This window comes from Sciurus carolinensis, chromosome 14 (genome assembly GCF_902686445.1).
Source record: "Sciurus carolinensis chromosome 14, mSciCar1.2, whole genome shotgun sequence".
In the NCBI taxonomy this organism is placed as follows: Eukaryota; Metazoa; Chordata; class Mammalia; order Rodentia; family Sciuridae; genus Sciurus; species Sciurus carolinensis.
In genome coordinates this window covers 28108202-28120969 of record NC_062226.1, presented here as the reverse complement: position 1 = coordinate 28120969, position 12768 = coordinate 28108202, and the positions used below count along the sequence as shown (strand labels likewise).

Genomic DNA, 12768 nt, shown 5'->3' with positions numbered 1-12768 from the left:
TATTTCTTTCAGATAAATATTAATCCATACTAAAGACATAGCTAAATCATATTGTAGTTCTGTTTTAAGCATTTTAAGGAATCTCTGCAATTATTTCCATAGGGGCTGCACTAATTTATATCCCTAAAAACAATTTATAAGGGTTATTTTTTCCAGCATCCTCCTCAGCATTTATTGTTATTTGTATTTTTGATGATTTCCATATGACTGTGGTTAATGGAATTTTAATGTAGTTTTAATTTGCATTCCCCTGATATTTAAAGGTTTCAAATGATTTTTGGCTATTTGTACTTCTTTTGTGGAGTGTCTGTTCAGTTAATTTGCCTGTTTATTGAATGGGTCATTGGGGGCAGTTAATTTTTTTTTTTTTGAGTTCTTTGTATATTCTATCCAGAGGATGTTAATCCTTTGGTGGAAAAGTAGGTGGCAAGGATTTTCTCCCATTCTTTAGACCGTCTCTTCATTCTGTTGTTTCTGTCACTGTGGAGAAGCTTTCTAATTCAATGCTATCCCATTTATCAATTCTTGCTGTTAATCCCTGAATTACAGGAGTCCTATTCAAGAAGTCATTGCCTATCTTGATGTGTTTCCCCTATGTTTTCTTCTCTTAATTTCAAAGTGCAGGTCCTACACTTATGCCTTTGATCCATTTTGAATTGACCTTTATACCACTTGAGAGATAGGGATCTGTTTTCATTCATGTACATGCAGATATCCTATTTCCAAGCATTGTTTGTTAAAGAGGCTGTTTTTTCTTAGGTTTTTGGTAACTTTGTCCAGGACAAGATGACTATAGCTGTGTGGGTTTACTTGTATGTCTTCTATTCTATTCCATTAATATACATGCCTGTTTTCATGCTAGTACCAGGCTGTTTTGTTACTAGATAGTCCTGCAACGTATCTTGAAATTGAGGATTGTGGTACTTGCAAAATTGTTCTTTTTGCTCATGTTTGCTTTGGCAATTCTGGGTCTTTTGTTCATCCATATTAATTTTATGACTGTTTTCTCTAGTTCTGTGAGTATACCTGTGGTATTTTGATAGGGATTGCATTGAATGTGCATATCATTTTTGATAAGTTGGTGTATTTTAACAATATTGATTCAGCCTATCCATGAACATAGGAAATATTTCTATCTTCTAATGTCTTCTTCTCTTCTTCAATTTCTCTTTTCAGTTTTTAATTTTCACTGTAAAGGTCTTTTACCTCATTGATTGTGTTTATTCTTAGGACTTTTTTTTTTTTTGTACCAGGGATTAAACCCAGGGCATTCAACCACTGAGCCACATCATCATCCCCAGACCATTTTGAATTTTACACTTTGAGACAGGGTCTTTTTTTTTTTTTTTTTACTTGTAAACAAATGGGGTACAACTTGTTTCTCTGGTTGTACATGAAGTAGAGGCATACCATTTGTGGAATCATACATTTACATAGGGTAATGATGTTTGATTCATTCTGTTATTTTTCCTTCCCCCCACCCCTCCCACCCCTGTATAAAATCCCTCCTTCCTCCATTCTGGATTAAAAAAAACTTTTATGGTCTTAACATGTAGGTTCATTTTTGTCACATGGGTTTATTTGTTGTATAGTTTGTGTTTCTTTTCATTCCCAAAAAGGCTGGGGATGGCATTCGAAAAGAATAAAAATGACTGAAAAGTCTTCCTTTGTGTATATATACCACAGTTTCTTCATTCATTCATCAATTGAAGTGCATCTAGGTTGGTTCCACCATCTGGCTATTGTGAATTGAGCAGCTATGAACATTGACGTGACTGCATCACTGTAGTATGTTGATTTTAAGTCTTTTGGGTATAGGCCAAAGAGCCGGGTCAAATGGCAGCTCCATTCCAAGTTTTCTAAGGAATCTCCACACTGCTTTTCAGAGTGGCTGCACTAATTTCCACTAAGTTACTTAGGGCCATACCAAATTGCTTAGGCAGGCTTTGAACTTGCAATTCTCCCACCTCAGTTATCCAAATCACAGAAGTACAGGCATGTGCCACTGAACCTGGCTCTTAGGACTTTTTGATTTCTGTAGTTTGCTTCATTTGAAGTTATTGTGAATATAATTGTTTTCCTAAATTTCTTTCTCAGTGGGTTCATTATTGGTGCATAGAAAACGCATTTATTTTTATATGTTCATTTTGTAGCCTATTCCTATGTTGATTTTTTTTAATCAGATCTATTAGTCTTGTGGTGGATGGAGCCTTTAGGGTCTTCTAAGTATAGGTGCATATCACCTGCAAACAGTGATAATTTGACCTCTACCTTTCCTATTTATATCTATTTTATTTCTCTTTCATTATTGCTCTGGCTAAAATTTCAAGAACAATACTGAAGAGTAGTAGTGAGAGTGCACATCCTGGTCTCATTCCTGATTTTAAAGAAAATGATTTCACTTTTTTCCCATTCATTGTGATGTCAGCACAAGGCTTGTCACATATAGCCTTTTTGATATTGAAGTTAGAACTTTATCCCCAATTTCTTTGTGAAAAGGATATTGATTTTTGCTGAATGCATTTTCTACATCTATTAAGATACCATGTGATTTTTGTCCTTGATTCTATTTACAAGGTGTACTACACTTACTTATGTTGAACCATCTCTGCACTCCTGTAATGAAACCAACTTGATCATAATGTATGAACTCTTTAATATGTTGTTGAATTTGGTTTTGAGCATATTACTGAGAAAATTTGTCTATGTTCATCAAGGATACTGGCCTATAATTTTGTTTTATCTTCATGTTCTTATTCAGTATGAACACCAGGGTGATACTTGCTGTGTAGAATGAGTTTGAAAGCATTCTTTCCATTTCCATTCCATGAAAAAGTTCGAGAAACATTGTTGTTTATTCTTCTCTAAATGTCTGGTGAAGGTCAGCCATGAATTCATGCATCCTGATCTTTCCTGTGTTGGAAGCATTTTAATTACTGCTTCAATCTTACTGCTTATTATTAGGCTGTTTAGGTTTTTAATATCCTCTTTGTTAAATTTTGGCAGATCATATGTACCTAGAAATGTTTTCCTTTATTCTACATTTTCCAATTTATTGAAATATTAGTTTTCAAAATAACCTCTAATGGTCCTCTGGATTTCAAATGTATATGTTGTAATATTGCCTTTTTTATCTCTAATGTTATTAATGCATTATCTCTCTTTGGTTAGTTTTGGTAAAGGTTTATCAATCTTGTTTCTTTTCAAAGAACCAACTCTTTGTTTCATTGATCCTTCATGCTATTCTTCTAGTTTCTATTTCATTAACTTCTGATCTTTATTATTTCTTTCCTTCTACTTGTTTGGGTGTTGGTTTGTTCTTATTTTTCTAAAGTCTAAAGATGCACAACAGTATATTTATTTGAGATTGCTCTGCTTTTTAATTTAGGTACTCATAGCTATAAACTCCTGTCGTAGAACTTTCTTCATTTTATCCCACAAATTCTGGTATGTTTTGTTTCTATTTTCATTTGATTCTAGGAATTTAAAAAGTTCTTCCTTTATTTATTTAATGATCCAAACTTCATTAAAAGATATATTGTTCAATTTCCATGTGTGTGTAGTTTCTATAGCTTCTCTTGCTATTGATTTCTAGTTTCATTTTATTATGATTGGATGAAATACAAGAAATTATTTTAAATTTTTTCATGTTTTCTAAGACTTACTTTTTGACATAATGTACGATCATTTTTAGAGAAAGCTATCTTCTGCAATCCTGGAGTAGGTGTCATGTCCTCTAACTTGAAAGGTCTTTATTTCTTCATCAATTCTGAATAGCTTTGCTGTATATAGTAATCTAGATTGGCACTTATTCTTGTTCAGGGCTTAAAATATATCATTCCTTGCCCACTGGAACTTCAGAGTTTCTTCTTAGAAATCTATTGTTAGATTGATGGGTTTTCCTTTATCGGGGACCTGGTGGTTCTCTTTTGGAGTTCTTAAAATCCTTTCTTTGTTCCAAATTGTTGATATTTTAACTATAATAAGTTGTGAAGTTTTTTTGTTGTTGTTGTTGTTTTTCCTGGTCATGTCTATTTGGGGTTCTAAATGCCTTCAGTACCTGTATATCTATCTCCTTCCCAAGATTAGGGCAATTTTGTGCTATTGTTGAACTAAATAAGTTGTAGATGCCATTAGCCTATATTTCTACTTCTTCATTCAGACACATGAATCTTAACCTTGATCTTTAAATGCTATTCCAGAGCTCTTATAAATTTTGTTCACAGTGTCTTTTCTTGATCACTGTCTGAAAGTCCTACTTCATCCACTTCAAATGTGAGCCCTGATATTCTTTCTTCTATTTGTTCAAGTCTTTTGGAGAGGCTTTTCACTGAGATTTTCTTTTTTTAATTTGATTTACTGAGCAATATATTTTCAAAATTTCTGTTTGCTTCTTTTTTGGAATTTCTATCTATTGAAATGTTCTTCCATGTCCTCTTTCAGTTGTTTATTTGTACATTTTTTAATCCATTGATCATTTTTTTTTATCAAGTTTTGAGTTCCCTATCCAGAATTTCCTCCACTTTGATATCTATGGATTCAGTTAGTGGGGAGTAATAAACTTTTAGAGGTGTCTCCTAGCCTTGCTTTCACATATCTCCTGTGTTTTGATGTTGAGATTTTCACATCTATTGGAAAGTATATCTCTTCCATTTTTATTTTAGGGTCTTTTTAGTGGAGTACTTTCTCTTTATGATGTGCTCTCAGACCAGAGTATATATTGCTATCAAAACACGCATTCCACCTGTTCAAAGTGCTGTGTTCAATCTCCAGAGCCACTTTGAGAAGAGAGACAATCTCCAGTAACAGTGACAGCTTAAAACAAATCATATACCAACGTACATTAAAAACAATGAATCTGTATAGAACTTTTGGTAGTATGGCCATTTTGACAATATTAATTCTTCCTATCCAAGAACATGGGAGATCTTTCCATCTTCTAAGGTTTTCTTTAATTTCTTTCTTTAGTGTTCTGTAGTTCTCATTGTAGAGGTCTTTCACCTCTTTTGTGAGATTGATTCCCAAGTATTTTATTTTTTCGAAGCTATTGTGAATGGGGTAGTTTTCCTAATTTCTCTTTCTGAAGATTCATCGCTTATGTATAAAAATGCATTAGATTTATGTGCATTGATCTTATATCCCACTACTTTACTGAATTCACTAATGAGATTTAAAAGTTTTCTGGTGGATTTTCCAGGTTCCTCTAAGTATACAATCATATCATCAGCAAATAGGGATAGTTTGAGAAAAAAATAACAGAATGAATCAAACAACATTACCCTGTGTAAATTTATGATTACACAAATGGTATGCCTTTACGCCATGTACAAACAGAGAAACAACACGTATCCCATTTGTTTACAATAAAAAAAAAATGTCATGAAAGACAATGGAACTGTAGAGGAAATATCTGCTAACTATAGATGAGAGTACAGAATATAATATGGTTTTGTATATACATACAACAGTGTTTATCATATTCTTGATAATTGTTTGATTAGAATTAACTTGCCTAAAAGTGAATCAGAGCTTCCTCTTTACATGATTTCCAAATTTGCTCCATTCACGATTATATAACCAGATTAACCTCATCTTTATATCAGCAACTGTATATACATGTACATGCATGCATTTATGTATTTTTTGATATTCTGTTTCAATAAAAAATAGAATACAAAAAAAATGAAAATTATTGTCTATCACTCTGCTGTCCAAAGAAAAAAAAGGGAAAGTAATAATATGGAATAGGCTAATGAGCTAGGCAAGTAAGAAATAAAATTATTATTAAACTACATAGAAAAAAGAAAACAGATGGAAAAACAAAACACAAAACAAAAGCCAAAAGAGATCAAATCAAAAAAGTTGGAGTGGTTTAGAGAAGAGAGACAAAAGAAAATATGAGTAAGAAAGAAAAAAAGGATGGAGAAAAATTGAGAATGAATAAAAAAAAGAATCAAACTGATGTATTTAAAAGTAAATAAAAATTAAACAAAAACATGAAATAACAAATAATGAGAGTAAACAAAACAAACCAACAAAAGGCAATACGAACAAAATTAAAAACAAACATGAAGACGACTAACATTCCCTCTAGCTGCAGTATTTAAGATAGAGAGGCAGCTCTCAGAGCCTTTAGGTTTTGGAATCCACCAAGTATTGTGGGTATGACAAGTGCCCAAAACTCAGTGACATACCCTTTGACTCTCTCTGGGCATCGAAGCAACTGAACCAACCAGCTCTGCACTGGGATGGGGACTTGTATAGCTTTTTCCATGTCTAAATCAGCATCTACATCAAATAACCTGTGCAGAACTCAGGCTCAGGGTCTATTCCCACAGTCTTCACCCTGCTCTCCTCCAGTGTGACTGAGGTGACTCTGGTAGCTCTGAAGAGGGCAGGGAAGTGGCAGGTCTTCTGACTGGGTTGGGTGTTCCCAGCCCAGCATATGGATTCATCCCTGGTATGAGCAGGTGATGACTTTGTGCTGCCCAGGAGCCCTTCCTGCATACAAAGGAGCACTCAGCCCAGGTGGTGGTGCAAGCCATACTGTGTTTTTGCTGCTGTCCATGGTGGTTTGGCAACCTTGGGCTCACAGCAACCTCATTGTATATTTTATTCGGAAGCTTGCTTCAATGTTGTTTTCTTGCAGCAACATTTGCTGCAGTATCCAGTGAAAATGAAGACTCAGGAATTTATGTTCCCAAAGTTAAAAGCTTAGGTGTGACCTCTACAAGATAGGTTCCCCCCATACAGTTCTGTGGTTGTAAGTTAAGAGAAGTGAAGCATTTCTCTGCACCAGCCTGGTATGTAGTTCCAGGATCAGCAAAGCTCAAACTGATGCTGTCTTCTGCACCTGATTCACTAAAAATTTTCTCAACTGTCTTTCTGTCTTTCCCTTTGTTTGACATCTCCCCGTGCCTTGTCTCAGTGCCCCAGATGCAGGTTTGGCATGTATGAATTCTTTTTCACTCTCTGTTCCAGTAATCAGAATTTCTGAGTCTCTGTAAGTCTCTGAGGATCCACTCTTAAACCTCAGAAAATACCCTCAGTGACACACTTCACTGAATAGTTGTCCTTCAGCTGTTTCTACTTTGCAAAAATCAGAGGAACTAGGAATTGCAGCGTGGCTTCTACTTCACTATCTTAATCATCAACATTTTTCTTTTTTTATGATTTTGAAATTTCAGAAACCATTTATGTAGATCTCATAAGTGAATTCAGTAAAGTAGCGGGATATAAGATCAATGCACATAAGTCTAAGGCATTTTTATACATAAGTGATGAATCTTCAGAAAGAGAAATTAGGAAAACTACCCCATTCACAATAGCCTTGAAGAAAATAAAATACTTGGGAATCAATCTCACAAAAGAGGTGAAAGACCTCTACAGTGAGAACTACAGAACACTAAAGAAAGAAATTAAAGAAAACCTCAGAAGATGGAAAGATCCCCCATGTTCTTGGATAGGAAGAATTAATATTGTCAAAATGGCCATACTACCAAAAGTGCTATACAGATTCAATGCAATTCCAATTAAAATCCCAATGATGTACCTTACAGAAATAGAGCAAGAAATTATGAAATTCATCTGGAAGAATAAAAAACCCAGAATAGCTAAAGCAATCCTCAGTAGAAAGAGTGAAGCAGGGGGTATCGCAATACCAGATCTTCAACTCTACTACAAAGCAATAGTAACAAAAACGGCATGGTATTGGTACCAAAATAGAAAGGTGGATCAATGGTACAGAATAGAGGACACGGACACAAACCCAAATAAATACAATTTTCTCATACTAGACAAAGGGGCCAAAAATATGCAATGGAGAAAAGATAGCCTCTTCAACAAATGGTGCTGGGAAAACTGGAAATCCATATGCAACAGAATGAAACTAAACCCCTATCTCTCACCCTGCACGAAACTAAACTCAAAATGGATTAAGGATCTCGGAATCAGACCAGAGACCTTGCATCTTATAGAAGAAAAAGTAGGTCCAAATCTTCAACATGTTGGTTTAGGACCAGACTTCCTCAACAGGACTCCCATAGCACAAGAAATAAAAGCAAGAATCAATAACTGGGATAGATTCAAACTAAAAAGCTTTCTCTCAGCAAAGGAAACTATCAGCAATGCAAAGAAAGAGCCTACAGAGTGGGAGAAAATCTTTGCCAATCATACTTCAGATAGAGCACTAATCTCCAGAATCTATAAAGAACTCAAAAAACTCTACACCAAGAATGTAAATAATCCAATCGACAAATGGGCTAAGGAAATGAATAGACACTTCACAGATGAAGATCCACAAGCAATCAACAAACATATGGAAAAATGTTCAACATCTCTAGTAATAAGAGAAATGCAAATCAAAACCACCCTAAGATTCCATCTCACCCCAATTAGAATGGCGATTATCAAGAATACTAGCAACAACAGGTGTTGGCGAGGATGTGGGGGAAAAGGTACACTCATACATTGCTGGTGGGGTTGCAAATTAGTGCAGCCACTCTGGAAAGCAGTGTGGAGATTCCTTAGAAAACTTGGAATGGAACCACCATTTGACCCAGCTATCCCACTCCTTGGCCTATACCCAAAGGACTTAAAATCAGCATACTTCAGAGATACAGCCACATCAATGTTCATAGCTGCTCAATTCACAATAGCCAGATTGTGGAACCAACCTAGATGTCCTTCAATTGATGAATGGATAAAGAAACTGTGGTATATATATACAATGGAATATTACTCAGCCATAAAGAATGATAAAATTATGGCATTTGCAGGCAATGGATGAAATTGGAGAACATCATGCTAAGTGAGATAAGCCAATCTCAAAAAAACAAAGGACGAATGATATCGCTAATAAGTGGATGATGACACATAATAGGGGGTGGGAGGAGTTAGTGTTAGGGTTAGAGTTAGGGTTAGGGAGGGGGGCAAGAACGGAGGAGGGAGGGACTGTGTGGAGGGAAAAGAGGGGTGGGAGGGGTGGGGGAAGGGAAAAAATGGCAAAATGAATCAAACAGCATTACCCTATGTAAATTTATGATTACACAAATGGTATGCCTTTACGCCATGTACAAACAGAGAAACAACATGTATCCCATTTGTTTACAATAAAAAAAAAATTTATGCTATTTACAAAAAAAAAAATAGAAACCATTTATGAATCAAAATTTAATGTTTCCAACAATCTGTTAAGATTTTCTGATTATTCAGTGAGGGCAATTAATTATTAAATCTGTTAGTTTCCTGATCATTAAATAACATGAAAATACATTTGTATTTAAAAGCTAAATTTCATTCACCACATATATCCATGGAATATTTTAGCAGGTGATGAGTCAACCCTGACATAAACCTGTAGATAAGATGATGGCACTCATGATATTGTGGGGAAAAAAATTAAGGTTAGGTGCTAAAAAGTTGGCTAAAACAATAGAAATATAATTTTTAAAGGTCAAAAACTTATTTAAATACACCAAAAATTCAGGAAAACTAAACAGGTATCAGAATAAGCGTAGGTCCTGTAAAAGGGATTAAGGACAGGCAGCAGATGTTCAACTGCCATTATCCACATCGTGTCCTTCACTCCTTGTTGGATAACAACAGTGCAATCCAAGAAGAGAGAGACCTGCAGTCAGAGGTGCTCTGCAGTAACAATATTCACTTCTCTGAAACAGCCACAGGACCACAGGCTTTAGAGACCAGAGCATTTAAGTAGAAACCAGAACTGACCCGAAGGAAGTAGAATGGCAAAGAGTGAAGCATCTGAGTAGGTGATGTGGAGTGAGATTGTAGTTCCGATAAAAATACATAAACTTGCATTTGCTGATGTTCTTATTAAATAGGTTTTCGGTTCAGCATATATGTTACAGCAGCTTTAACATCCTTATTCCTCAAGCTATAGATGATTGGATTCATCATGGGGATCACTTCCCCATAAAATAAAGGTATAAGTTTGTCTGAAGTTTGCAACTTGTCTTCGATCAGGTCTTGGGACTTGGGTTTTGCATACATAAAGAAGATGGTACCAAAGAATATGATCACCACAGTCAGATGAGCTGAGCAGGTAGAAAAGGCCTTGCGTCTCCCTGTGGCTGACTTCATTCTCAAGATGGTGTAGAGGATGAACATGTAGGAGAAGGAAATGACCAGCAGTGGGAGAACCAGGAAGGCCATATTTGATATCGACATGGTAATAATATTGAGGGATATATCAGCACAAGCCAGCTTGAGGACAGCTAAGATCTCACATGTAAAATGGTTGATAATGTTCTTCCCACAGAAAGGCAGTTGCATGGCAAGAGATGTTTGCACAGCTGAGTTGATTCCACCAGACAGCCATGATACAGAGGCCATCAGTGCACACACCCCCTTGCTCATGATGATGGGGTACCTCAGAGGGTTACAGATGGCCACATAGCGATCAAAAGCCATCATGCCAAGAAGAAAACATTCTGTTGACCCCATGGCAAATACAAAGAACATTTGCACTGCACATCCAGAGAAGGAAATGTTTCTTTTCTTTGAGATTAAACTCACTAGTATTGAGGGAACAGAAGAAGATGTGTAACAGATATCCAGGAAGGAGAGATTGCCCAGGAAGAAATACATGGGAGTGTGAAGCCGGGAATCAAAGATGCTTAATATAATCAGAACACCATTGCCACTTAGAATCACTAGGTACATAATTAGAATCAGAGCAAAGAAACTCATCTCAGATTTTGGGTAACCAGAGAGCCCCAGAAGAATGAATTCTCTCACAAATGTTGCATTTGTCCTATCCATATCCCAGCTTCAGGATGTCAAAAGCAGGTCCAACTTAAAAATTTTTTTATGGCCAAAACAAACAATAAATGTAACAAAATTCTTTTTTTTTTCCTCCTTACCTGTTTTTATTTATTTTTAATTATTTTTTAATTTATTTTTACAGACTGCATTTTGATTCATTGTACACAAATGGGGTACAATTTTCATTTATATGGTTGTGCATGATGTAGATTCATACCATCCATGTAATCATATATGCACATAGGGTAATGATGTCTGTCTCGTCTTGAATAAACATTCTATGGTGAAAGAGAGTTTCAAAGGTGTCATTCCATTATCTTCAACTGTATCTGTGCCTAAACTACAACTGTAACAGGATATTGAGGATTTCTCTTCCTTGGCTCTAATATGTGCAGATATATCTAGGACCCTGTATCTATATGTAAAGATATATATAGACTCGGAAGTAAATTTGGTAGCAATACTCCTATCATTAAGAATGCTCCTAGTTGACTCTTCTAAAGCCCTAGAATATTGCAAACTATAAACCTGACTACTTCATTTCATCAAGCCCAGGAAGAGAACAGTGGGGAAGGCAAAAGACAACAAAAACTAGAATTTCAACCACTGAATAAAAGAAATTTTCATGATTTAAAGCAGGTTTGATTTTTATGCCTATTTCTTTATCTACCTAAAACTCTAAATCTCTTTTGAACTACTTAAAGGTGTATTTATTTTCATTAGGGCAACCATTATGTCATTATGTCATAGCAAGTTGAACCACATATACAGTAATTTAATATCAGTTCAAAGTTAAAGTTAATTGTTGCTCTCATAGAAACAATACACTCTAGTTCATATTCTAGGACACAAACATTGTGTAGACTAGCTCTGCATGTATGGTGGCAGAGAATCTTTGGAAAACCCAATACATACTCTCTTCATGTGTAGTTTTTTTATGACTTAAGAATTACCCTTCATTTATTTGTTTAAGTGAATGTGAGGAAACAGTAATAATGCTTAAGTATGTTTGTATATATGTGTAGCACATAATACTTTACAAAAAGCAAACAAATATACTTATTATCCATAATTTTCATCCAGTGTCAGAGACAGGATGTAGCAAAGATTACCCACCCAAAAAGTATAAAATGAAGCCCTAAATTCAGCTTCTTGGCAATGAAGTCTAAAACTCTGTGAGCTACAAATCTAAAAAAGGTTACTACACCTCGTTTTCCCACAGAGCAAAAATCTAAGTTTTTCTCTTTGTGAAATAATGAAAAATCAACTACTTCAGACATTCATATTTTTATGCACATATGAATCACCTGAGAATTTTGTTAAAACATAAATTCTCTTTTAGTAGGCCTGGAGCAGGTCCTGTGAATTTGCATTTCTAATGAACTTCCACGGGCTGTGATAAAGCAGCTGGTATGAGAACAGATTGTCAGTAGCAAGATGTTAGTTTCCTTGTTGTAAATTGACAGATCATTGAGATGTTTTTGCTCTGAATAGATTTTCTCTTGTGTTATTATGTAGACTATCTAAACACCCTGGAAAAAGATCAAGGAGATTATTTTTTTGCATTGTCAAGTAAACTGCAGGGCCATATATTGATGTTATTCAGTATACTGCAGAAACCAAATATTATTGAAACACAAATATCATAGAAAAGGATAAATCCTTTGCAGAACACTATTATTTGTGTACATTATTACTGATAGCCTAACTTCAGCACAATCCTAACAATCCATAAAAGGATAAGAAAAGTGTGACACATCATGTCTGCCAATAAAAGTGCACAATTCAGCAAGGGAAAGATGAAAAGATTCATGGCACCATTTGACATAGCATATCATTCAATCATGTGTCCAGAGTGAATATTACAAGAACTCTCAGAAGGAGGCTAGTGCGAAACAAGCAAAGAGAGAATTCTGAAAGAATTTCTAATTTAGGCAGATCTGGAGAAACAAAAAAAAAAAAATGAGGCAAGAACAACAT

At 35.2% G+C, this 12768-nt stretch overlaps 1 protein-coding gene across 1 annotated transcript; it reads right to left on the bottom strand.

The window, feature by feature from the left end:
* Positions 1–9837: 9837 nt before the first annotated feature.
* LOC124964684 (olfactory receptor 13C3-like) lies at positions 9838–10785 on the bottom strand. Its single transcript, XM_047525291.1, has one exon. It carries the CDS (start codon positions 10783–10785, stop codon positions 9838–9840), a length of 948 nt encoding a protein of 315 aa, XP_047381247.1.
* Between the last annotated feature and the right edge of the window lie 1983 nt (positions 10786–12768).

What these genes read in the sequence shown, in the direction of transcription:
- LOC124964684 (XM_047525291.1), bottom strand. Translation starts at nt 10,785, where the DNA reads ATGGATAGGACAAATGCAACATTTGTGAGAGAATTCATTCTTCTGGGG.